A 27836-nucleotide genomic window follows, 5' to 3' on the forward strand; every position below is an offset into this window, starting at 1 on the left:
ACACTGTACTACTTGTGGGGGGTGATGATTTTTTTTTTTGTACACTGATTGCTTTTACACCCCTATAGGATGCAAAAGCAATCATTTCTCTTTCTCTCTGTCTGCATTCTTGCAGTCATTGAGAAGTACTGAGTGAGCTGTGATTGGTCTCAGCTTGTCACATGGTACAACGCTGTTGTGAATAGCCTTGTACCATGTGACCTCTGTGATCATTCATAGATTTCACACGTAGTAAGCTATGATGTCACAAGTGACATCTTGCTTACTACTTTGCATGTGATCACTGATTGGCCAATCAGTGATCACATGATTGGGAGCTCGTACAGAGGTCCTGTCCGACGATCGGTGTTTCACTGTGTCCGGAGGACACAGCGGGCACCGGATCGCGGTGCTGCGCGCTCCCAGGGAGCGCGCACAGCTAGAAAAGGCGGGTGCCGTTTATGAACGGCAACCCGCCCCTGGACTGCCACCGCCCTGCTGTTTATAAACAGCAGGCGGACAGCAAGTGGTTAATAGATAAGAGTGATGTCATGTGATCTCCCAGAATCCTCCTCACCTCTCCGGTCAGGCCTGTTTTATTAGAGATGAGAGTGATGTCATGTGACCTCCCAGAATCCTCACCTCTCCGGTCAGCTCTGTGTTTTATTAATAGAGATGAGTGATGTCATGTGACCTCCCAGAATCCTCCTCACCTCTCAGGTCAGGTCTGTTTTATTATTAGAGATGAGTGATGTCATGTGACCTCCCAGAATCCCCCTCACCTCTCCGGTCAGGTCTGTGTTTTATTAATAGCGATAAGTGATGTCGTGACCTCCCAGAATCCTCCTCACCTCTCCGGTCAGGTCTGTGTTTTGTTAATAGAGATAAGAGTGATGTCATGTGACCTCCCAAAAAAGTGTAATAGAACACCAAACACACAAATCATAACACACATATCTGTAAAACGTCTCCTTTACTTTCATATTTTATTATCTGAGTCTTGAGTAGAGCGGAAAAGGGTTACCATCTGTGTTAGGTGTGTATCCCCATTGTGGGGAATGTTGCTCATTTCCTGGACCCAGAGACACAACAGAAAGTCCCAAAGTGGGAGGAAACCTCAATAGAACATGGAAAATGTGACTTCTACTTCTACCCTGTTCTACTGAAAGAATTTGGTTCCAAACTTTAATTGTAATTCGGTATAAGAAATATAGCCAACGCGTTTTGGAAGATTTGGTCCCCCCCTTCTTCAGGGCTCAGTATCAGATGCTGCCAAGGAAAAGCTTATAAAACCATTTCAGAGTCTGTGGGTTGTGACAACGTGTCAATGTTGCTTCAATGTGCTAAAGAGAAAAACGCACCTAAAAGGTTTTACCTGGAAAAATGGTGGATTTCCCATCATCGATAGTCACCGGGACAAATAGAGAGTGAGAATCTCCCCTGCAGGCACACAGCTATAAAAACCTGTTGGAGGTTCTGACTCATCTCTGCCCTATCCAAACCCAAAAATTGAAAAGGAGTTGGGTTTAGGGCCGTTCGACATGAATTCGCTGGTGTCTGACCAACACAGATTTATGGGAAAAGGCCTTCCCGCACTCCAGACAGGAATATGGCTTTTCTCCAGAATGGGATCTCTGGTGAACCACCAGGTGTGAGCTATGGGTATAACACTTCCCACACACAGAGCAATGATAAGGCCGCTCCCCAGTATGAGTCCTCTGGTGGGCGACCAGCGCCGTCTTGTGCCGGAAGGACCTGTTACACTCCAAACATGAATATGGCTTCTCCCCAGAATGGATCCTCTGGTGAATGACCAGAAGCGAATTGCGGGAAAAGCACCTCCCGCACTCCGAGCATGCGTAGGGCCTCTCCCCGGAATGGGTCAGCATATGATTGTCCAGCACTTGCCTTCGGGAGAAGGATTTCCTGCAGACTGTGCAAGAGAATGGCTTGTCTCCTGCGTGAATTTTCTGGTGCATGGTGAGCTGCGACTCCATCCAGAATGACTTCTCGCAGTGCAAGCTGGTCTGACATTTGGGCCCCATGTGGATCCGCCGGTGTCTAATCAGCTGCTCTGTCTCATCGAAACATTTTCCGCACTCCGAACAGAGGGGAGAAGGAGACCCCTGGCTTGTCGCCTGGATCTGGGGGATATTGGAGCTGTCGGTGAAGTTCTGCTTGCACCCGTCAGAACTGTAGTCTCCTGAGCTCTGTGATGGTGGCCAGTATTGGGCACCTGGCTGTGTTATCTCACTAAATTCATCTCCGAACCCCATTAACGGATTCCCAGTTACACCCCTATCTTTAGCCCAGTGGGACATAGAGTCCACCTGTGTGTGTTGCTCCAAAGAATCCCCTTTGGCTTCCATATTATCAGCCCTAAAACCTTGAAGGCCTAGCTTTCCTTTCTCATGAGAAATCGATGGATGTCTCTCAGATTCAGAGATGTTCGGGTTTCGGGGTGAGTCCTCTGTCATTTTGGCCAATGGTAGAGTTCTAGGGCTCCAGCAGTCTCCATCCAAGAGGGCTTCTTCCTTTACATTTACCATCGTATAGTCCGCCTCTATATTATCACCTCCCTCAAGGAGATTTTGTTCCTCAGATGGATACGATTCCTTCTTTAAGGCACTGGAGGTCTGTGGCATCTCGGCTCTTCCGGATAAATCTGTTGAGTATGAAGATGGTTGGGTTACTGGACCAATCACATACTGGCAGAAATGCTCTTTCTCTATGCAGTTCCCAATTAACCACTTCCAGTCCGGACACTTTCACCCCCCTTCCAGTCCGGACACTTTCACCCCCCATCCAGTCCGGACACTTTCACCCCTCTTCCAGTCCGGACACTTTCACCCCCCTTCCAGTCCGGACACTTTCACCCCCCTTCCAGTCCGGACACTTTCACCCCCTATCCAGTCCGGACACTTTCACCCCCCTTCCAGTCCGGACACTTTCACCCCCCTTCCAGTCCGGACACTTTCACCCCCCTTCCAGTCCGGACACTTTCACCCCCCTTCCAGTCTGGACACTTTCACCCCCCATCCAGTCCGGACACTTTCACCCCCTATCCAGTCCGGACACTTTCACCCCCTATCCAGTCCGGACACTTTCACCCCCCTTCCAGTCCGGACACTTTCACCTCCCTTCCAGTCCGGACACTTTCACCCCCTTCCTGTCCAGGCCAATTTTCAGCTTTCAGTGCTATCACACTTTGAATGACAATTGCGCGGTCATGCAACACTGTACCCATATTAATTTTTTAGCATTTTCTTGAGACGGATAAAGCTTTATTTTGGTGGTATTTATTCACCACTGGGATTTTTATTTATTTTTTGCTATATAAATGAAAAAAATCATTCACAGATTTCACATGTAGTAAGCAATGATGTCATTGGATCGTAGTGCTGCGCGCTCCCAGGGAGCGCGCACAAGCAGGGGCCGGGGAGGCCGTTTATAAACAGCCACCGGACCCTGCACTGCCACAGGTGGTTAAAGGGTGACAGAATCTGCATGGTTCGTGACCATGGAAGTCTCTGGCTTGTCTTAGTATCTGGCTGCTCTTCTCTTTCCAGCCTGACCCAGTTCCTTCGTGAGCTCTGTTGACGTTAGTGGAGTGTTCCTGCAAGGCAGACAGCCAGCCTTTGTTCACTTACAGACCATTGCCCTCAGTACCCCTCCAAGGAGAAGTTCTAAAGCCATGGGTGGGGTGTTGGTTGCTGCAGTTACACAAGGCAATTATGTGGACTAGCTGGAAAGAGGCAAGCGACAGGACCCTTTCTGTTTGAAACCCCTGGAGACTGCCCACCCCATGGACATGGTTGACTGGATACTACATAGAGCAAACTGCTCGCTGATTCCCCCCTTGATAACTGGACCTACTCCTGGAGGCTGAGACAGCAGAGACACCCTGGGCACCAGGGTGCAGGTAAGTTACCACTGGTTCTGGACCTGTAGTATCCCAGGACTATGTTCTCCTGCTGGCTTGGATGCAGAAATGTATCATCCTGTCTGCCTGCCATTAGCTGTCTCCAATCTTACCCTAACTGATTGTTTCTTTTGTGACCTGGACTATCTTCCTCTGTACTGTGTGGCCATCTTTGATCCAAGACTTTTGTATAAGGATCTGCACCCAATCTGATAGGAAAGCCTTTCAATAAAGACCATTATACAACTATTACGCCTTATCAGTTTGGTGCTATCCTGAGAGTCTCAAAGCTTCTGTGATAATAAGTACAGGGGAGCGGCCATATTGGCTCCCTATAAGATCATGTAGTACAACACAGTGAATGAAGTTCATTGAGGATGTTATTGTATCACTAAGGGAATCCAAGAATAGATGGAACCATACCAGATGATGTGGGGGTTTCCCGATTCTCCATGGTGACCTTCTTCCAGACCGACCTGGACTCTTCCAGCAGAGCCTGCACGGAGAAATAGACAGTGACATCCTCACCCCTTATAGGAACCTGACACACACAATGATACAGTCACCATCCAGACACATCCCTTGTCTGCTACTGGACAATGTCCCAGAATTCCCGGCACCGCTCACCTCTCCTGTCAGGAGGTCAGTGATCTTCTGGGTGACTTCTAGGATCTTCTTGTCATTGTTCTTCTCAGGTGTGAAAGAGGCAGGTGAAGGATCCATGAAGGGACTTCTACCCCATTCTCCAGACATAGGTGGATACATCCCTTGCAAGAGACCCTCAATGGACACCATCTTCACCACCGCACATTTCTATATAGGGGGAACGATAAGAGTGATGTCATGTGATCTCCCAGAATCCTCCTCACCTCTCCGGTCATGTCTGCTTTATTAATAAGGATAAGAGTGATGTCAGTGACATCCCAGAATCCTCCTCACCTTTCTGGCCAGGTCTGTGTTTTATTAATAAGGATAACAGTGATGTCGTGACCTCCCAGAATCCTCCTCACCTCTCCAGTCAGGTCTGTGTTTTATTAATAGAGATGAGAGTGATGTCATCTGACCTCCCAGAATCCTCACCTCTCTGGTTAGGTCTGTTTTATTAATAGAGATAAGAGTGACATCATGTGACCTCCCAGAATCCTCCTCACCTCTCCGGTCAGGTTTGTGTTTTATTAATAGAGATAAGAGTGATATCATGTGACCTCCCAGAATCCTCCTCACCTCTCCGGTCAGGTCTGGGTTTTATTAATAGAGATAAGTGATGTCATGTGACCTCCCAGAATCCTCCTCACCTCTCCGGTCAGGTCTGTGTTTTATTAATAAAGAAAATAATGACATCACGTGACCTCCCAGAATCCTCACCTCTCCGGTCATGTCTGCTTTATTAATAAGGATAAGAGTGATGTCAGTGACCTCCCAGAATCCTCCTCACCTCTCCGGTCATGTCTGCTTTATTAATAAGGATAAGAGTGATGTCAGTGACCTCCCAGAATCCTCCTCACCTCTCCGGTCAAGTCTGTGTTTTATTAATAGAGATAAGAGTGATGTCATGTGACTTCCCAGAATCCTCCTCACCTCTCCGGTCAGGTCTGTTTTATTAATAGAGAGAAGAGTAACATCATGTGACCTCCCAGAATCCTCCTCACCTCTCTGGTCAGGTCTGTGTTTTATTAATAGAGATATGAGTGATATCATGTGACCTCCCAGAATCCTCCTCACCTCTCCGGTCAGCAGGTGAATGATCTCCAGGGTGAAGTGTAATATCCTCTCGGTCACGGCCTCCTCCATCCTTGGGATAGGTCAGCGAGTCTCACACTTGCCCCTCTAAGCAATACTGAAAATAAGAAGGGAATTCTCTGTCACTCTCTTGATAAATTACATTACACAGCAGTACAGCGAAGGTTAATGTCAGAAGGACCAAAACAAGGTGACAACTTACCGGAAGATGCACCAGACACTTGCAGCTGTTAGCCACACCCACTTCCTGATTTACAGCTCAGCAGCAACAGAACTTCCTTGTTTTGCGTTCCACCTACTTTAGCAACTTCCTGTTGTGTGCGTTCCACCACCTCGGCTCTACCAACTACTTCGATTGATACATTCATTATTGATGCTGCCATCTACTGGTAGACTTTGTGAACTGCATGCTATGTCTGCATAGGGATTCTAGCGAGGACTTCCGCACCCTCTAGCAGGCAAGTGTTGGAACTGCAGGCTACAAACCAGACATGACAACAGTGCAATCACCAGGCTTCTCCTCTTCTTCTTTCAGTTATGTCCCCCTCCAAGAACTGTAGATCTATAATGGATTCCCTAATATTGCTGTAATTCATGTTAAAGGCCAATTAGCCAGATCTAAGAGATTCTTGGGAAACTCTGCTAGACCCTAGGGCAGCCATTCTCAGTCGTTTTAATCTGGAAGGGACCCTTGTAATCACTTTCTGGGCTCAGGGAACAACTGCTTATATCGCAGGGGTGTCAACTGGCTGCCCTCCAGCTGTTGCGTAACTACAAGTCCCATCATGCCTCTGGGAGTCATGCTTGTAACTGTCAATCTTGCAATGGTTCATGGGACTTGTAGTTTGGCAACAGCCGGAGGGCCGCCAGTATAGCCAAAGGTTCCTTTTTTTTTTTTTTATATTAAATCCAAAAATCTTTGTCAGGCAGCACCGCCAGGTCCAAACCTCAGCTTCCTCTACTGCAGCAAAATCAATTCAGCCGGGTCACGCAGCGTCAGTTCATGTATGAACGTCACAGGAAGAGAGGAAATGTCTAGAATAGGGTCCACCCTTAACCACTCTGCTCGAAAACCAAACACACTGGCTGCAAGACAAGATTAAAGTAGGTTGTAAACCCTTACACATACACAGCGACCGGCCTCAGGTGATACACAGAGATGAAACAAATCCTCCTACATAAGTTGTACCTGTTTCAGCCCCTCCAAGTCCAGAATTTATACAGCTTGTCTGATCTTTCAGAAAGCAGGGGTAGAAGAGCTGACGTTACATTCTGCAGAGCTCAGTGAAGAGAACTCTGAGAGCTGATTGGAGAGAATAGACACACCTCCTCCTTTCACACAGCAAAACAGGAACAGAGCTTTAGCTGTCAATCACAGGCTGTGTCCCCTGTCACTTTTTTTTTTCCCTTGGTGTCAGAAAAAAAAACTTGTGATAAGTGATTCATGCTGATAGCAGAGGAAAAGGAGGCAGTGGACAGAAATGACACTTAGTGCTCTGGATTGAGACAAGTACACGCTATAGAGGGATGTACTTTGTTCATATTTCATGTCTGAGGTTTTTAAAAATGAATACAGTATTTCATTATATGGGGGTAGTGTCTATCGTTCTACGCACCTTCATTAAAGAGACGCTGTCCTTTTACCAATGCAAGTCTCTGAAAAGAGCCAAACCTCCTTGTCACGACCCGTGGCCGCCGCCACCAACAGGCGACAATCGCACAGCCGCGACTAACAGTAATACGTCACGCCCACGGCGTCAGACCCCAGACCTTCTCACCAAACTTGTGACCGAAGGGCCGGCCGATCCAAAACCGCGGTGTGACGCGCGTAACAAGGCCCCACCCAGCTGCACCCTACACAGAGATTGCCCAGCTAATGGGCCACAATCGGTGCCTGCAGCCTGAATGCGCTTGTTACTGGGTTGGGTTAATTACACCACTAACCCTCTACTGCCACCACCACTTTTGTCGGAGACTGGGAAACTCCTGTTACCAAATATACACTATAATGATTGAAATATTGATCTATATAGCACGGCCCGCGGACCTGCTATACAGAAATATAACCACAGTAGCGTCTCTTCAAAGGCAGGGATTCGTGAATTGCAAGTAAGCGCTTAGAAACAGTTTAACACTTTCAGAAAGAAAGATTTATTACTAAAAGCGTTGGATGCAAAATAAATATGTACAAAGAGATATCACAAAAATATATATATATATATATAAAGACACAGCAAACATAGAATAGCGAGGAAATACAGGGTAAGTTACTTGCCTTGCCTGGTTTTAGCAAATTCAAGTTGTGAGCCGAAAGGTTCTTTGATCTCCTCTGTTACGATGTTACCTCGGAGATCTCTGTGTGTGTCAGAGTCTCTCTAACTCAGTTAAAAGTCTTAAAGGTCCCTCTCAAAAGGGGAGGGGGGCTCTGACTTGGGAGTGGTCATTGGGAAACTCTACACTAAATTACTAGCTTCATATCCCGTGATATGAACCATACAGTTGACCTCAGGACTGTGCACTTATTCTGGTCGGTTTGATAATGAGTGGGCTTACATAGTTTTGGGTGATAAAAATGACACCTTTGTAGACAGCGTGTCTCCACTTCTAATATCTTAGAGTGTTCCACCTCATCTGCCAGGAGATAAAGTCTGCCTCACAGGAATGCAGGGGGGATGTGAGGATCCCAGGAAGACCTCAAATACACAGACAGAACACGAAAAAGAGAGTGTAAAGGGGGACTCCGCTCCAACAAGGATGAGCAAGTTTGCCACACTCCTTCTGCTTCCCTTTCCAGAATTCCAGTGCTGCTTCCTCCATCTGTGCAGTTTTCTAAAATATCCAGTACTTCTATGTATGGAGGAGCAAGTGACCCTCTTCCCCGGCCCCCCCCCCTTCCCACATGACCGTGCTCAGGTCTAGCAGCCAATTGTGAGGCCCGAACACTGTCACACAACAGGACGAACTGCAATACCGCTCCCCTGGGTTGCCAGCACCACTCCTTATAATGCCGGCTGTGGGAGGAGAAACATTGGTAAGGTGAGAAGACAGGAGTCAGCAAAACCCTTTCCAGAGACGCCATCACTTTTCCCTGTATGTGTCCCTTTAACCCCTTGCCTACGGGGCACTATACCTCCTTCCTGCCCAAGCCAATTATCAGCTTTCAGCGCTGTTGCACTTTGAATGACAATTGCATGGTCATGCAACACTGTACCCATGACATTTTTAGCATTTTTTTGTGACAGATAGAGCTTTATTTTGGTGGTATTTAATCACCTCTGGGTTTTTTATTTTTTGCTAAACAAACCAAAAACTGAAAATTAAAAAAAAACTGTTTTTTCTTAGTTTTTGTTATAAAATTTTGCACTGATAGGCGGCACTGATGAGAAGGCACTGGTAGGTGGCACTGATGGGCATTGACAGGCATCACTGATGGGCACTGAAAGGCAGCACTCATATGGCACTGATTGGTACTGTTAGGAGGCACTGATAGGCAGCACTGATGGGCACTGATAGGTGGCACTGATGCGCACTGATAGGCAGCACTGACAAGCACTGATAGGCAGCTCAGATGGGCACTGATATGTGGCATTGATGTGCACTGGTAGGCACTGATATGTGGCACTGATGGGCACTGGCAGGTGCCACTGATGAGCACTGACAGCTGGCATTGATGGGCACTGACAGGTGACACTGCTGGGGCTACACTGATGATCAGTGTACATGTCCCCTCTCAGGAATGCCAAGTACCGGCTCTCTTCTCCTTTGTCAGCTCGTGAGGAGAGGAATGCCGATAACCAGCATTTCCCTATTTACATGCGATCAGCTGTGATTGGACACAGCTGATCACATGACAGAGCCGACTTCTTCGGCTCTGTTGATCAGTGATACGCTGCGTCCGAGGGACTCAGCGCACTACCGATCGCCGCATGGCCCTGGGGGTTACAGTGGGAGGACATCATATGACATCCTCCCAGAACGAGAGAACCGCTCGGGCGCCCGTCATTTCCTTATATGGTGGGCGGGAGGTGGTTAAATAGCCAAATACAATAATCAGGTGGGTTGCCTTGATGTGTTTTGGCTCATACGGTGTATCCAAAACTTTGCAAATAAAGAAATAAAAAAAAAAGGAGTTACCCCTTGCTTAAGGATCAAAAACGCCACAAACACTCCTTTATATTTATTACATTTTATTTTGCATTTAGATATGATGAAAACATTTTCAAATGCTAAGGTTTGACACTAACACCCCGGGTCACACCGATCCTAACTGAAATTGTGTGACTTACAGTGAAGTCGAACAATTTCAAAAGTCTGATGACACGCCGATTTGAAGTGCAATTTGCAAGACATCTGACACCGACGTCTATGTGAATCGTACCAAAAGTAGCGCATGGACTACTTTAGAAATCAGTGCGGCTCCGACCTGCTCTAGTGCCCTTGGCTGGTGGGGAGGATCACCTGCACCTGGCCTCTGGAAGGGGTCTTTCAGTCTCGTGTTTCCTGCAGATGGCCGGAGCCATCTCTCATGTGAACCTGGGAAAAGTCTTTGATGGAGGTTCCATCTTCAGTCCGCTGCCTGGTATGAATTTGATGGTGTCTGACCAGTCCCGACTTGTGGGCAATGGACTTCCCGCACTCCAGACAGCAATATGGCTTCTCTCCAGAATAGGATCTCTGGTGGACCACCAGGTGTGAGCTATGGGTATAACACTTCCCGCACACCGAGCAATGATAGGGCCGTTCCTTGGTATCAGTCAGCTGGTGAGCGATCAGCGCCGACCTGGTACGAAAACACCTGTTGCACTCCGAACAGGAATACGGCTTCTCCCGGAATGGATCCTCCGGTGGATGATGAGGTGCGGGAAAAGATCATCTGGCACTCAGAGCAGGCGAACGGCCTCTCCTCAGAATGGATCACTTTGTGGCTGTCCAGCAGCTGCCAACGGGTGAAGCCCCTCCCACAGTTGTCGCAAGCGAACGGCTTCTCTCCCGTGTGAACGCGCCGGTGTACGACGAGCTGAGACTTCATCCGGAACGTCTTCTCGCACTCCAGGCAGGTGTAACGTTTCGGCCCCGTGTGGATTCGCCGGTGTCTCACCAGCTGCTCCCTCCCGAGGAAGAACTTGCCGCACTCCGTGCAGAAAAGGGGAGGAGGCCCCCGGCGGGTCGACCGGTGGTGGAGGAAGTTGGAGTAGCCGGTAAAGATTTTCTTGCACCCGTCACAGCTGTAGATTATCACGCCGGTGCTCTGTGATAGGGGCTGGAGCGGGGAAGCTGGATGAGCTGTTCGTTCATTTCCACCTCCACTTCTTATTGAATTTCCAGCTCCTCCCCTCACCGTCCTAATATTCGATCTAAAGCTCATCCATGCATTTTGTTCCAGAGTCTCTTCTTTGTCTTCCAAAGTTATTTTCTTTAATATAGGGGGCGATGTAGAGTCTGTCTCTTTAACATAGGCAGTTGGTCTGTGTCATAGACGCCTGCATTTTGAGGCGTGTCCTCCAAAGCCTTAGCAGATGGTAGAGCTCTGGGGGTCCAGCAGTCCCCATCCAAGAGGTCTTCTTCCTTAACACTCACCATCCTGCAGTCTACCTTCACCTGAACCCCTTCCTCATACAGATTGTGCTCCTCAGCAGGATCCGATTCCTCCTTTGGAGTGCTGGAGGTCTGGATCATCTCGTCCTTTCCACATAAATCTGAGGAATATAAAGACATTTCAGTGATAGGACTTCTCTCGCTCTCTTCTGAGAAATGCCAAAACTACCCCCCCCCAACAACTTCACCTGTTCACCATGCCATTAAAAATGTTTTAACCTCTTTTAGTACCCAGTGAGAACACTCACAGCAGCCTTTAGACATGCATGCTGCTCCCTGTTGGCCAATGGGTGCTGAAGACTTTAGCCGTGCAATCTGCTGATCACTCTATTAAAGTGGAATTAGGCAACTGATCAGCAGATTGTGCAGCTAAATTCTGCAGCATCTAGTGGCCAGCAGGAAAGAGCATGCACATCTAAAAAGAGATTTTATTTTTATTTATGTCAGGTACTTATATAGCGCTGTCAATTTACACATAATATAGATGAAAAACGGTTTGTCTCTTCCCTCTAACTGCTACATCCGCAGGACGGCTTTTTAATTTTATGTATTTATTACAGGTACTTATAGAGCACCGTCAATTTACAAAGCACTTTACATATATATTGTACATTCACATCAGTCCCTAACCCTCAAGGGGTGTACAATCTAAGGTCCCTAAATCACATTCATACCTACACATACTAGGGCCAGTTTAGACAGGAGCCAATTAACCTACCAGCATGTCTTGGAGTGTGGGAGGAAACCGCAGTACCCGAAGGAAACCCACGCAGGCACAGGAAGAACATGCAAACTTCAGGCAGGTGGTGCCGTGGTGTGGATGCAAATCAACGACCCAAGTACTGCCTAGAGATGCCAAGTTCTTCAAATAACATTCTAAAAGAGCATGTGCAGTAACTAACACCAGCCCTAAAGGTCATATCCACGAATACTCAAGGCACTGTATGTTTTATAAAAAGAGGATACAAATTGTGGGTGAAAATTAAAGTGTTACTAAACCCTGAACCCGCATTCACTATATGTGCTCTCCTCGGACCCCGCATTCACTATATTCGCTCTCCCCGGACCCTGCATTCACTATATTCGCTCTCCCCGGACCCCGCATTCACTATATTCGCTCTCCCCGGACCCCGCATTCACTATATCCGCTCTCCCCGGACCCAGCATTCACTATATCCGCTCTCCCCGGACCCCGCATTCACTATATCCGCTCACCCTGGACCCAGCATTCACTATATATCCGCTCTCCCCGGACCCCGCATTCACTATATCCGCCCTCCACAGACCCCGCATTCACTATATCCGCTCTCCCCGGACCCCGCATTCACTATATTCTCTCTCCCAGGACCCCGCATTCACTATATCCGCCTTCCCCGGACCCCGCATTCACTATATCCGCTCTCCCCGGACCCCGCATTCACTATATCCGGTCTCCCCGGACCCCGCATTCACTATATCCGGTCTCCCCGGACCCCGCATTCACAATATCCGGTCTCCCACAGTACACAGAACATGGAAATGCAATTATTTTAGTAAATATAAACTGCTAAATCCCTTTTCTCATCAGCAGTATATAGCGATCTTGTGACTTCTATCAGTGTCCAGTAGAGCACTGATTAAAGCTTGTAGGAGTTTTCATTTTGCTTTAGGAGGATGCAGAACCCCTGACCTCTGTCTGGACAGTGCTGATTGGCCCTGTGCTGATCACATGCACTCTCCGAAGAAAGAAAAAACTCTCTAGCAATACACACTAAACTGAGCATGTGCAGAGTGTCTCCACACAATATGTCTTATCTCCTAGATTGTAAGCGCGAAAGGGCAGGGCCCTCTAACCCTCGTGTATTGTTTTGCTACTGTATTGTCTCATTTCTTGTCCCCCATTCTAATGTACAGCGCTGAGCAAACCCTTTGGCGCTAAATAAATACTCTATTATAATAATAATAATCAGGAGATAAGAGGGGGGCACTGGAAGAAGGGGAGGAATCAGAGAAGACAGGATCAAACAGCATTTTACACAATGCAGAGGATTAACCCTTTAGGTTCTACAGCGAGTATAACAAGCATGCTTTACTGCATCTACAGACTGATTTTACTGTTGTGGGTGTAGTAACACTTTAAGTCAGTAATTTCTATTTTGTAAAGATTACATATTGAACTCACCTTTAATTAATCAAAACACAACAGCTGAACTTTCAGTTTTAACCAGCTGAATGCATCGCAAGTGTATCACAATGAAAGATAGGCAAAGTCTAACAGTTTTGTTTCTAAAAAAGCAGCCACAGCCCAAGCAGAAAAACACCCCTGCCAGCATGCTGCAGAGAAGGATCCTTGCTCTCTGCGTGGAAGTAGAGGTCTCTTTACAGAAGTCTGACACCCTCAATGCCGAATCAGAGCTAGAGCGGACCAATCAGCAGGAAGCAGCTTTGTTGGGCCTCTGCAGAGAGACCACTGCTTCCACACATAGGAAAAGACCTTCTCTACAGTCTGCAGGCAGGAGGACACAGTGGAACACCGATCGCTGTGTGGGACCTCTGTGCAATCAGTGATCACATGAATAGGTGTAAGCAAGATGTCACTTCTGACATCATTGCTTACTATGTGTGAAATCTGTTAATGATCATAGAGGTCACATGGTACATGGCTATTCACAACAGCCTTGTACCAGGTGACAAACTGTGACCAATCACAGCTCTCACAGTATTTCTCAATGGCTGCAAGAATGCAGCCAGAGAGAAGGAGAAATTATTGTTTTTACAGCCTTTATGGGTGTAAAAGCAATCAGTGTGAAAAAAAATAAAAAAAATCTTCATCACCCCCCACAAGTACTACAGTGTCACTATGGTGACACTGTACTGCTAGGGTGACAGTATGTAAAAAAAATAAAATAAATAATAATAATAAAAACAAATTAAATAAAAATGTAAAACAAATTTTAGAAGAATTATAATTTTTGGTTATAAACTAATTTGGGTTATTTTTTTTTTTTACTAAAAATATAACTGAATAAATTGTGGCCGAGATTTATGAAGAAAGATTATTTATTTTCAAAATTTTATAAGAAAAACACTTTTTTTCAAAATTTTTGGACATTTTCATTTATATAGCAAAAAAAATTAAAATCCCAGTGGTGAATAAATACCACCAAAATAAAGCTTTATCTGTCTAAAAAAAATGCTAAAAAATGAATATGGTACAGTGTTGCATGACCACGCAATTGTCATTCAAAGTGTGATAGCGCTGAAAGCTGAAAATTGGCCTGGGCTTGAAAGGGGGTGAAAGTGTCCAGACTTGAAGTGGTTAATAGGAACTTCACCCCCCCCCCCATGTTATTCCCCCTCCTTTCCTTGTATAAGTCGGTTATCCTCAAACATCCAGAAAAGCAAGTGCTGTTCTACCGTCCAGTGCCGCCACACTATGTCATAGGGAGGCAGCTGTTTCTTGTAGATTTTTCCAGCTGGCCCCTAATGACGTGCATATGATGGATCACATCATAAGGGGACTGGAAACAAGAACAAGGAAGAGACAGCCAGCCCCACATTTGCACCTTTTATCCAAAGCCTCCTGAGATGCCTTATGTTAGGGCAGAGGAAGTACATTATTCCCGCTAGGCAAGAAAGGCCTAGAGTTTTGTTTCCTTCTTCTATAGAGATAAGAAAGAACAAATGACACCGTACCAGATGATGTGAGGTGAAGGGAAATGTATGTCTTTTAGGTCTGTCATTTTGTTCTTCCCCACTCCATTTTATATTCCATGTTGACTAATTGTTTTGTATTATAACCAGAATGAGTTAATGAAAATATGCTATGTCAGTTATGTATTACAGAACTATACTCACAAAATTCTTCTATCTTTTATCTTAGCTTAGCCTTGGTAGAGACGGTGAAAGTATCCAACTATTTCTTTGTATTAACAAGCACCTGTTTCTGTTATGATACAATTAAATGTCAAATATTTCTGTCCCATGAGAAAATAATTGTTTGTTACTTATAACTAATTACAATGCCTGAGAAAGATCATGTTCACAGCCTTGACAAGTATCTAGCCAGATTCTATTGTATGTAGCAGATAAGTTTTTATGTAATATTATAGACATTCCTTATTCCTGGGAAAGTTAAATTTTGCTTCTCATCATTATTCAGGATTGACGTAAATGCTTGTATTTGTATTCAGCCAATCAATTACTGAGAATTAAGTTTTTCCCAGATACTCTGTGCCCCCCACCTTTCTTTTTTGTTATATTAATCCTCTTCCCACTAATAAAAAATGTAGATTAATTTCACCTACACTGTGTGCACTTGTCTATTACTTAGGTGAAGTTAGTCTTCTGGACGTCCATACCTTCAAACAGACTGATCAAGACAGATAGCCAGGGGCTAGCGACAACCTTTCAATTGGAGGTCCCACCGAGATCGGGAGGTCAACCCGTTTGCGGTCACCCGGTAAGATAAACAAAATTTGTCTGTCTGTCCGGCTGTCCGTGGGCTCTGACTAAACTCTCGATCTCTGAACTGTGACAGGAGTATTCTGGGAATACTTCATTGAGTCTCAGGGAGACTCAGATAAGGAAAGGTGATTTCTGTAGACGGGGTCTACATTTAAAATACCTAGACAGGGTCTAGGTATAATTACAGAGTCTTAACGAGTCTGTTGAGGGTAACCAACTTTCTTTTCTTTGCTTCTATTATCAAATGCATAGCGTATAAGATAATTTGTTTATGCAAATAAGTGAACCCGGTTGGTAAGTGAACGGGTCGAAGTTATTGAAATAGAGTCAATATTTAAGTTCTTACTGTCTATCCTTTGTTGAGAGTGATAAGTGGTCACGTGTCACTCGACCCGCTCCATACTGTCAGCACGGCTGAAGTACCACTGTGACTAGCTCACGTTTATGGAAGGCGCACCAAAGTGAAAACTGCGGTGGCAGCTGAGCACTGTGAGCATTCCACTAGATCTCACATATGTGTGGTGTATTGATCCAACATACCGGGGTAGATGTAGGAGAACACATAATCAGACACATTTCCGTTGACCCTTACAACATACACCAAGCGTCTCCTACTATAGATAATCCAAAACAGTACTGTAAAAGACAGTACCTTTATAAACATAATTTTTCCTTTTTAATACATAACGATTTTATTGGGCGAACTTTAGGAGATTTACGATTTTTTATCAAGTCATTTAACAATTTTGTAGGACCAATATGGGAGGTGGTAAATCTAAATCAATTTCCCACCCCCCTCCTCAAGCTGAAGAGACATGCAAGGACTACATAGCTCGTGTCTGTGGCACGGACTATTTCCTCATTAACCCTTTTGTAGATAATCTTTCCGAATGGACTGAGTCCATGGGAAGTTGTAGTCCTTTCCCTAGGAACGGGGCAAATGATTCCTTCCATATGGATATGGTAAAGGGGCTGTGTTTAGGAGATGAGGAGGCATGGCCATATTTTGGTCCCGACCCTCAATGGGACCATAATTATATGGAAGAAGGAGGACTAAATTGGTTAACATATGCTCCACACTGGTATGAGACAACTGATAAGGGACAGAAAGTGAAAAACAAAAATAGTCAGGTTAAGTTTCACGAACTACAAAATAAATTGACAGCAAATATTAAGCCCAACAAACCTCCTCCATATAAACACATCTATCCCTCTTTATCACAAAAGGACATAGATGAACTTATGATGACTAGTGCCACCCTATTACCCCCACCACCCACTGTTCCCACGGTGCCTGACCAAAGACAAGACGTTCCCGGAGCAGACGGTTCACCCGTCATAGCAGACACAACAACTCATGACCACCCAGAACAGGAATCTGACGAGGAGGAAGGTCCTCCTCCCTCGAGACATGAGACACAACCTGACTCCACGCAGTCCAAAGCCACCCCAAGACGGTCCGTTTTAAAGATAGAATTACCACGAAGGACAGGTAGGAATACTAGCAAGAGTAATGAAGCAACACACCTGCCGTTTATGACGGTTGGGGAGCAACTCTTAAAGAAACCAATCGAAATCGAGGACATTAATAAAATAGTGAAACACTGTCCCAAACCAAACACGGCACCACAGGGCACCATTACTTATTTAAAGAAAGCAATGTAGGGGGAGAAATTACACTCAAGAGGACATGCGGTTAATCATAGACGGAGTTGTAGGGACACACTCTGGATGGGATTGGACAAAGGTACCCTCCATTAACAACATTCAAATGGGTGACCCCAATGCTAATCCCATTGTTCCCTATCCCACAGCCTCTACCTATGCCCTTAACACCCCAGAGGGACAAGAAACCATGTGGCAGGAGATTATTGACCATATGACGGAGATCTTTAAAACCAGATCCTCCCTTTCCACTGCTATAGCCTGTAAACAGAAGGGCTCTGAGACCCTTACTGAATTCTGGAGGAGATTTGATGCCTGTTGGACTCAGGAAGCGGGACTGGAGAAGACTAATAATGCCAGCCTCCTGATTTCAACATGGATCAGTAATACCCTGCCACACTTGACGGTCCCAATCAGGCAAATGATTCCCTCATGGACATCCGATACACTAGATGATTTTCAGAAACAACTTTATGATAGAGAAGCTGCAGGATGCTTTGACATCAAGAAAACAACGCCCTCTACACATAACTACGACAATATCCTCGCACCACAGAGAGGAAACCATCCCCGTGGAAGAGGTAGAAGGGGAGGACAGACAGGTAGAAGCGCCCCTAATAAATACCAACAACCCCAAACTCACCGCAACTTAGATTTCTCACCGGTCCAAGACCCACAGGTTTGCTATAACTGTGGCAGGCCAGGACATTGGGCCAGAAACTGTCCACAACCCAATAAGAAACAACAACCTAGGAATGAAAGCGCAACAATCACACAAAAGCCAGCACCACCCCAGTTCCCCATAGATTGGAATAACCACCAAACCTCACGTTTCTGAAGGGGCCCGGAGGCTGGTATCCCGACTTTTCCTCAGATCACTGACAGTTGGAGGGAGGCTCCCTTGATTGTTCTCAACATCAATGGATCCTCCATTCCATTTCTCATTGATTCTGGGGCAACCACTAGTGTGATATCTGAAGAACACTATGATGGTCCTAGAGGAAAGTCGGAGCCTTCTGTGGGTATAAATGGGATACCAACAAAAACTTACTGCACAAGACCACTCATCATTACAACAGATGCAGGAGATGTGGTAACCAAACATGTGTTCAGGATCATACCAGGGTGTCCTGTAAATCTACTAGGGAGAGACCTCTTTGACAAATTAAGTCTTTCCATTTCAGTCTCCCCACATGGTGGGGGATTACAGGCAGAATCTCCACTGTTACCCATCTCAATCCCCAGAGGCAAACATCAGGAAGCCCTACCCGAGATCTTGGCTTTCCAGGATCTCCCAGAAGAATTATGGGCTACAGAAGAGTTTGACACCGGTCTAATCTCCTGTACCCCATACAGGGTAACCTTAAAACCAAATGTGGCCCCAGTGTTTCAAAAACAATATTCCCTGTCACAAGAGAAAATTGAAGGTATCACCCCAATGGTTGAGAGGTTCTTACAGGAAGGTATTCTAGAAGAGATTATCTCTCCCTATAATACCCCTGTGAACCCGGTAAAGAAACCCAATGGTACATACCGATTTGTACAAGATCTGAGAGCGGTTAATGACCTGGTGCAGCCTATAGCCCCCATAGTACCAGATCTAAATGCCCTTCTCACTCGCATAACACATGACACAGCAGTATTTACTGTAATTGATCTTAAAAACGCCTTTTTCAGTGTCCCAGTTGACAAGGAGACAAGACCCATTTTTGCTTTTTCCCTTGATGGGCGGCGCCAACTGACCTGGTGCAGAATTCCACAAGGCTTTGTGGACAGTCCCGTGGTATATAGCATTGTTTTACAGTCCACTCTAAGGCCCTGGCAACCCCCCCAAGGTTCGGTAGTACTACAGTACGTCGATAACTTGATGGTCTGTAGTAAGTCATGGGAGTCCTGCCAATCAGATAGTGAATCACTGATGTTATGGTTATGGAAGTGTGGTCACAAAGTGTCTAAGCAAAAGTTGCAGTGGTGTAAGGGACAAGTACAGTATTTGGGCTGTGTCTTCACAAAAGGTCAAAGGAGAATCAGTCCTGAGCGCATCCATGCCATCTTTGGCCTGGTCACCCCACAAACTAAGAAGGAAATGCTGTCCTTTCTTGGAATGATAAACTACTGTAGGCAGTGGATCGCTGACTGCTCCTATTATGACACCATTTTAAGACAAGCCACCCTGAAAGATGCCCCAGACACCATACACTGGTCTAATGAAATGTTACAAGCTTTTCAAACTTTAAAAAGGTCTATGATTGTCAGCCCTGGTTTAGGACTCCCAGACTACAAACTTGTATTTCATGTGTATGCTAGAGAAAATTGTAAAACCATGGCGGGCGTGCTGGCACAAGAACACGGTGGCAAGCTACGGCCTGTAGCTTATTTTTCAAAGGTCATGCCTCTCCAAGTCCAGGGACTCCCCTCATGTTTGCGGGCGTTAGCGACATGTGCTATGATAGTGGAAATGTCAACTGTTCTCACATTAGGCCACCCCACCGAACTTCATACTTCACATGATGTAGTTACTCTTCTTAAGGGTATACACACACAACACATGTCTGCCCAACGACTCAGCGGATATGAGGTCATTTTGATGAGCAACCCCATGTTGCATATCAAGTATAGCGCAAACAATTCAGGTCCAGCAATGATCCTAAACGCACTGTTGGGTCTCAAATCGTCAAACGATCTGGAACCCGAGGCTCATGACTGCCTCAAATCCATTGAGGCTAATACTTCACCCAGACTGGATTTATCAAAGTTTCCAATCCCAAATGCTGATGTTGTTTTCGTAGATGGCTCCTGCACTAGGCCCAACGATAACACTTACCATGCTGGCTATGCTGTAGTTAAACTCCCTAACACCGTTATAGAAGCAAAACCAATCCCTTTTCAATCAGCCCAGGCTGCTGAATTGATTGCTCTCACTAGAGCATGTGAACTGTACAAAGACCAGTCTGTCACTATTTACACGGATTCCAAATATGCCTATGGAACAGTGTATGACCATGGTGTATTATGGTCTCTCAGAGGCTACATAGGAGCTGATGGGAAAAAGATTGCCCATTCCCAACTAATAGCCAATTTGCTCAAGGTTCTCACACTTCCCAAAGAACTTGCTGTCATACACTGCAGAGCACATACCAAAGGGGACGATGATATAACAAAAGGTAACGCTCTAGCAGATTATGAAGCAAAAAAGGCGGCTCAACAGCAACTTGCTTTACTACAGATGCCCACTCTATGCCCCATCCTCCCAGATGATTCCCAATTGATCACAACCTTGCAGCAGTCAGCTTCCACAGAGGAGCTCAAAGACTGGTGCTATCCTATTTTACAGAAGAATCCAAAGACTGGATTAATCTGCAAAGAGGGGAAACCATGCATCCCACGGTGTAGCGCCCCGATATACATTGCACAATACCATGGGATAGGACATATAGGATGGAAGGCAACCCTAAAACAACTTCAAAAAGATATTTATATCACAGAAGTGGCGGAGTTAGTACAAGATTATGTGAAAAGATGCATCACATGTATCAGAAGTAACCCAAACAACCCAAATAAAGCCATGCATCAACATCTGCCTTACCCCACAACACCTTTTACACATCTTCAAATTGACTTTACACACATACCCCAACCAAAGGGAGGACAACAACCAGCTTGTGTAGTCACAGATGTGTTTTCCCGATGGCCAGAAATGTACCCCACAAAAAGAGAAGATGCCAAAACCGTGGCTAGATTGCTCACACAGGAAATAATACCTAGATGGGGAGTGCCATTACAGATCAATTCAGATCAGGGTCCAGCTTTCACCTCCAAGATCTGCAAGGAGCTGGCCAGATCTTTGCGGATTGAGTGGAAATTTCACATCCCATATCACCCACAGAGTTCAGGGATAGTGGAAAGGATGAATAGGACTATCAAGGATAAGTTAAGGAAGGCAACAGGAGGCACATATAATGACTGGAAAAGGTATCTCCCAGCTATATTGGCAGAAATTAGGATGACACCAAACAAGACTACAGGATACTCACCTTTTGAAATCCTTATGGGAAGACCATTCCCTACCCCCTGGGCCAGGGATATATTCATGACAGGAGACAACTATGATAATATCAGAGATGAATATGTAAGGAAGCTTATTGAAATATTGATAAAAACTGAGAACGATGTTATCCGCAAGCTCCCGTCTTTTCCACAGGAAAATACCCACCCGTTCCAGGCCGGAGATCGTATTGTCGTAAAACAACTGACGAGAAACAAGAAACAGCAGGATTTCGCCTATGGACCAGAAACTACGGTCGTAGCAGTAACCAGAACAGCAGTCCTCACTGAACATAGCCCCACCTGGATCCATGCTTCCAGAGCGAAGCTGGTCGAGAAAGGCCCAGGACCAGACCCAAGGGAAACAGGAAAGGAGGTACTAACGGGGGCAGAAAGCCCTGACCTCGAACAGGACAATCAAGAAAAGGAGGTACTAACGGGGGCAGAAAGCCCTGACCTCGAACAGGACAAGGTGCTGTTTATTAAAGGAGGTGAAGCAGGTGATACAAATCCTCGAAGAGTGAGTGAAGCCGGTAACAAAGTCTCTGAAAATAATCAAGATGAGCATTCTGTTAGCCAAGGACTCTGGCAAACTATGGATTCTGCTGGGACTGATTACATTTTTAGTGTTTACCCCAATATGGACAGTGACTAACTGTATATACTCCCCAGAGGATTTGGGTGCTGTTCAGGTTATATGTGGTCACAACAACAATGCTAAAAACACCTCAGAAAAACACACATTTGATAAAAACACCTCAGAAAACGCACACCCAATACACACTAGGACCAAAAGAGAAACCAATGTACCAGCACAGAAACCAAAGGTTGCCATAACCAGAGAGGGGAAGATTATTACATTGTGGTTTGACTCTTCTAATACCTATGTTGCTACCTTTTCTTTTACCTATGACGACCTAACAGGAAAAGGGGATGAAGAGAGTAGCAGGAAAAGGGCGCATAAGAGGGAGGGAATAGGTTACATTTGTGTAACTGATGATTATTGGGGGAGTAACTGTGATTATTGGGGAGCAGTGGGATGGAACATAGGAACTGACTGGGGATACAAACCTGACACAGCCATAAATAAGAAGGACAAGAACGGAAAATCCCTCATAAACAGAATGACTCTTACCAAGCCCAATGCCAAATATACGCTTACCATAGAAAATCCCAGCCCTAGTGATTCGGGAATGTATGTATTTGGGTTATACTGGGGAGGAGGTATATCAGGCACAAGGGGAAAATTTAGGATACAAGACATGCATAATAACAATGATTACAATCCCCTGAAGCCACGTATCAGTACTATTAGGGATATGATTGCCATTGCTGATCCTTCTTTCGAAGATACCGTAGCAGCGGAGACGGGATTTTCAGATGTAAATCTTTGGTTAGAATGGATGAGGTACAGTGCCCTGCAGTACAACAAGTCTAATTGTTATGTCTGTGGAGCAGCCAGACCCCATGTGGGAACAGTGCCACTAAACCTTCCTGAAGATGTTGAAGAATGTTTTCTAAGTCTTTTTACAGGAACACATGACAAGAATGCTTCCTGTGAAACCTGGAAAGCAAAGTATCCCATAGTTACAAAAAACCCCAAACCAGGCGAAGGTTTGCAAATTTACCCAGGGAATTATACCTGCTATAGAGGATTGGCAAGAAAAAGAAGTTTTGCAAATTTTACAAAAGGTTTTTGTCACACATACAGCAACATTTCATCTAGGCTTTTACAGAATCAGACACAATCTTTAGGCGATATCTACTGGATTTGTGGTGATGGTATGATCAGGTCTAGATTGGAGAAGGAGTGGTCTGGTGAGTGTGCTTTGGCCAAAGCTATTATGCCCCTGCATATTTTTAGTGAAATTCCTTCTGAGATCCCTGAAGATGTAACAGGAGGTACTCAGAGGTACAAGAGGGAGGACCCGATGGGTAGTTTTGACCCACATGTGTATATAGACGCCATAGGGGTTCTAAGAGGGGTCCCAGATGAGTTTAAGGCCAGGGACCAGGTCAAAGCAGGTTTTGAGTCAATCATTCCAATCATCACCGTCAACAAGAATGTTGATTGGATAAATTATATATATTACAATCAGCAGAGGTTTGTCAACTGCACCAGGGATGCATTGAAGGGGATAGCGGAGCAGTTGCAGGCTGATTCCACCATGACCTTTCAAAATCGTATGGTCTTAGATATGATGCTTGCAGAAAAGGGTGGTGTGTGTGCAATGATAAAAGGAACAGGTACTTGTTGTACCTACATCCCAGACAACACTGGGCCAAATGGCAAGGTCACTATGGCTATAAAAAAACTGTCTGATCTGTCGGAAGAGTTGAAAAGGAATTCAGGGATCACTGATCCATGGGATCAATATTTTGGATGGCTCAAGGGATGGAAGCAGATGCTAGCACAAATAGGAGTGATTATTGTAGTCACCCTGATACTTATAGCCCTGATAGTGTGCTGTGTGATTCCCTGTATAAAGAAGCTTATGAACAAAGGTATAGATATGACTATGTACGAGGAAAAAATCCAAGAACAAACTGCCCCACTGAACCCAAAACCCAAAGAGTACAATAGTTATCTAGCCAAATACAGAGAGAAGCAGAAAAAGAACTATGTTGTATAAGGGGAAATTAAAATCATATATGTAAATAATGATTATAAGAGGGGATTGAAGGGAAATGTATGTCTTTTAGGTCTGTCATTTTGTTCTTCCCCACTCCATTTTATATTCCATGTTGATTAATTGTTTTGTATTATAACCAGAATGAGTTAATGAAAATATGCTATGTCAGTTATGTATTACAGAACTATACTCACAAAATTCTTCTATCTTTTATCTTAGCTTAGCCTTGGTAGAGACGGTGAAAGTATCCAACTATTTCTTTGTATTAACAAGCACCTGTTTCTGTTATGATACAATTAAATGTCAAATATTTCTGTCCCATGAGTAAATAATTGTTTGTTACTTATAACTAATTACAATGCCTGAGAAAGATCATGTTCACAGCCTTGAAAAGTATCTAGCCAGATTCTATTGTATGTAGCAGATAAGTTTTTATGTAATATTATAGACATTCCTTATTCCTGGGAAAGTAAAATTTTGCTTCTCATCATTATTCAGGATTGACGTAAATGCTTGTATTTGTATTCAGCCAATCAATTACTGAGAATTAAGTTTTTCCCAGATACTCTGTGCCCCCCACCTTTCTTTTTCGTTATATTAATCCTCTTCCCACTAATAAAAAATGTAGATTAATTTCACCTACACTGTGTGCACTTGTCTATTACTTAGGTGAAGTTAGTCTTCTGGACGTCCATACCTTCAAACAGACTGATCAAGACAGATAGCCAGGGGCTAGCGACAACCTTTCATGAGGGTCTGCTGATCCTCCATGGTGGTCTTCTTCTTGATAGATCTGCACTCTTCCAATAACGCCTTCATGGAGAAAAAGACAGTGACACCCTGACACCTTATAGGAACCTGACACACACAATGATACAGTCACCATCCAGACACATCCCTTGTCTGTTACTAGAGAATGTCCCAGAATTCCCGGCACCACTCACCTCCTCCTGTCAGGAGGTCAATGATCTTCTGGGTGATTTCTAGAATCTTCTTGTTGTTGTTCCTCTTGGATGTCCAAGATTGAGGAGGAGGCTCCATGGTGGGACTTTGCTCCTTCCTCCCAACATGGATGGATACATCCCTTGTAAGAGACTCTCAATAGACACCATCTTCACCACCGCACATTTCTACATAGAAGGAAAATACGAAAGAAAGATAAGAGTGATGTCATGTGACCTCCCAAAATCCTCCTCAACTCTCCAGTCAGGTCTGTGTTTTATTAATAGAAATTAGTGATGTCATGTGATCTCCCAGAATCCCCCTCCCCTCTCGTCAGGTCTGTTTTATTAATAAATCTAAGAGTGATGTCATGTGACCTCCCAGAATCCTCCTCACCTCTCTGATCAGCTCTGTGTTTTATTAATAGCTCTACGAGTGATGTCATGTGACCTCCCAGAACCCTCCTCACCTCTCCGGTCAGGTCTGTGTTTTAATAATAGATCTAAGAGTGATGTCATGTGACCTCCCAGAATCCTCCTCACCTCTCCAGTCAGGTATGTTTTATTAATAGATCCAAGAGTGATGTCATGTGACCTCCCAGAATCCTCCTCACCTCTCCGGTCAGCAGTTAAACGATCTCCAGGGTGAGGTGTAATATCCTGTCCATCATGTGACTTTGCTCTGTGTCCATCCTTAGCCAATCGTTTAGCGCATCTCGCTGTCACCACCGCCTGGCGTCTGTGTGCGGCCTGCTACCTGCAGCCCAAATGTTCATAGAAATTAGTATAAATACCACCATTTAGAAGAACATAATAACAGACCACAACAAAATTCTGCCAGGAATATAACAGGCGTGAGCCTGTGGTATGAAATGGTTATAAACGACAGCAAAGGGCCCCATATATCATACACACAGCTGTCATTGTTTACTACTTACAGCCAAACAGGGAACAGCTGATTCCACAATGAATTCCTCCTGCTTGATAAGCTACTTCCTGTTTATGCGTTCCAGCGGGCTTCCGGGTTTAGCGGTCCACATGCGTTCTTCCTACTTCCGGCGCTCTCTTCTAATCAGTAAGTGTTGACATCGTTACCTGACGTTTCCACCTAGCGGCAGTCTTTGTGTACTGCATGCTGTTGTTCTGATGAGTACTCGCCCGCCCTCTATATATATATATATATATATACATACATACAGTTGCAAGAAAAAGTATGTGAACTCCTTGGGATTACGTGGAGTTTTGCATGAATTGGGCATAAAATGTGCTCTGAACGTCATCTAAGTCACAACAATAGAAGAACACAGTCTGCTGAACATAATACTACACAAACATTAGATGTTGCCATGGTTTAATTGTACATAACATGTAAACATTCACAGTGCAGGGAGGAAAAAGTATGTGAACCTTTGGACTTAATAACTGGTTGACCCTCCTTTGGCAGCAATAACCTCAACCAAACGTTTCCTGTAGTTGCAGATCAGACCTGCACAACGATCTGGAGTAATTTTGGACCACTCCTCTTCACAAAACTGTTTCAGTCTAGCAATATTCTTGGGATGTCTGGTGTGAATCGCTCTTAAGGTCATGCCACAGCATTTCAATCGGATTGAGGTCAGGACTCTGACTGGGCCACTCCAGAAGGTGTATTCTGTGCTGTTGCAGCCATTGTTTTGTTGAATTACTTGTATGCTTTGGGTCATTGTCCTGTTGCATCACCCATCCTCTGTGGAGCTTCAGTTGGCGGACAGATGGTCGTACGTTTTCCTGCAAAATGTCTTGATAAACTCTGGAATTCATTTTCCCATCAATGACAACAATCCGTCCAGGCCCTGAGGCAGCAAAGCAGCCCCAAACCATGATGCTCCCTACGCCATGTTTTACAGTGGGGAAGAGGTTTTGATGTTGGTGTGCTGTGCCTTTTTTTCTCCACACATAGTGTTGTGTGTTCCTCCCAAACAACTCAATCTTGGTTTCATCTGTCCACAGTATATTTTGCCAGTAGTGCTGTGGAACATCCAGGTGCTCTTTTGCAAACTTCAAACGTGCTGCAATATTCTTTTTGGACAGCAATGGCTTCCTCCGTGGTGTCCTCCCATGTACTCCATTCTTGTTTAATGTTTTCCTTATTGTAGATGTGTCAACAAAAATGTAAGCATGTGCCAGAGATTTCTGTAGGTCTTTAGCTGACACTCTGGGATTCTTCTTTACCTCATGCAGCATTCTGCGCTGTGCTCTTGCAGTCATTTTTACAGGACGACCACGCCTAGGGAGAGTAGCAACAGTGCTAAACTTTCTCCATTTGTAGACAGTCTGTCTTACCGTGGACACATGAACATCAAGGCTTTTGGAGATACTTTTGTAACTCTTTCCAGCTTCATGCAAGTCAACAATTCTTGATCGTAGGTCTTCTGAGAGCTCTTTTCTGCCAGGCATGGTTCACATCAGACAGTGCTTCTTGAAACCAGTAAACCCAAAACAGGTGTGTGTTTTTTAACCTCTCTAGTGGTATGATTATTTCATATTTTTGGTGCTGAAAGCGGTACCATTATTTTGCATGGAAATATGTAGTTTTTTTTATTGTAGGCTGTAATTTTTAGGAATAACTCACTGAAATCTGTCTGAACAAGATTCTAAATCATACATTTAATTCAATAATATAATCAAACCAAAAACACTGAAATTTGAAATATAGCGCCGAGTTCGCACATCGCTGAGCAAAGTCGCAAAATTGTTTTCAGTGTCTGATGACGAATTTCTCCACGAATCATTATCACTCAATTCTGCAAGTGGTTCTGATTTACTATCGCTGTTCTCTAGCTGATCTAAACCCGCTTTTGACCTAAAGGGACACTTTTTGGACGCCATGGA

At 44.9% G+C, this 27836-nt stretch overlaps 1 protein-coding gene and 1 pseudogene across 2 annotated transcripts; both read right to left on the minus strand.

Moving 5' to 3' along the window:
- Positions 1–935: 935 nt before the first annotated feature.
- Positions 936–5970, minus strand: LOC149453503 (uncharacterized). Its single transcript, XM_089688476.1, has 5 exons — positions 5844–5970; positions 5624–5738; positions 4529–4714; positions 4325–4397; positions 936–2644 (listed from the first exon to the last, which is right to left on the minus strand). Exons 2-5 carry the CDS (start codon positions 5690–5692, stop codon positions 1506–1508), a joined length of 1467 nt encoding a protein of 488 aa, XP_089544602.1. The 5' UTR covers positions 5693–5738; positions 5844–5970; the 3' UTR covers positions 936–1505.
- A 3841-nt stretch (positions 5971–9811) lies between these two features.
- Positions 9812–26014, minus strand: LOC149453504 (uncharacterized; annotated as a pseudogene). The gene is made up of 4 exons (XR_016314690.1): positions 25904–26014; positions 25580–25722; positions 24969–25154; positions 9812–11337 (listed from the first exon to the last, which is right to left on the minus strand). The product of XR_016314690.1 is annotated as an uncharacterized LOC149453504 (transcript).
- Between the last annotated feature and the right edge of the window lie 1822 nt (positions 26015–27836).

The sequence above is a fragment of the Staurois parvus genome, unplaced genomic scaffold (genome assembly GCF_062004578.1).
Source record: "Staurois parvus isolate SC_StPar_1 unplaced genomic scaffold, SC_StPar_1.0 ptg000449l, whole genome shotgun sequence".
NCBI classification, from domain to species: Eukaryota; Metazoa; Chordata; class Amphibia; order Anura; family Ranidae; genus Staurois; species Staurois parvus.

Bases quoted from the DNA above. Each gene is read 5' to 3' on its own strand.
- LOC149453503 (XM_089688476.1), bottom strand. From the start codon at position 5,692: ATGGAGGAGGCCGTGACCGAGAGGATATTACACTTCACCCTGGAGATC. The intron at 4,715-5,623 runs GTGAGGAGGATT...CCCCCTATATAG, and splicing joins TTCACCTGCTGACCGGAGAG to AAATGTGCGGTGGTGAAGAT. The intron at 4,398-4,528 runs GTGAGCGGTGCC...TTCTCCGTGCAG, and splicing joins CTGACCTCCTGACAGGAGAG to GCTCTGCTGGAAGAGTCCAG.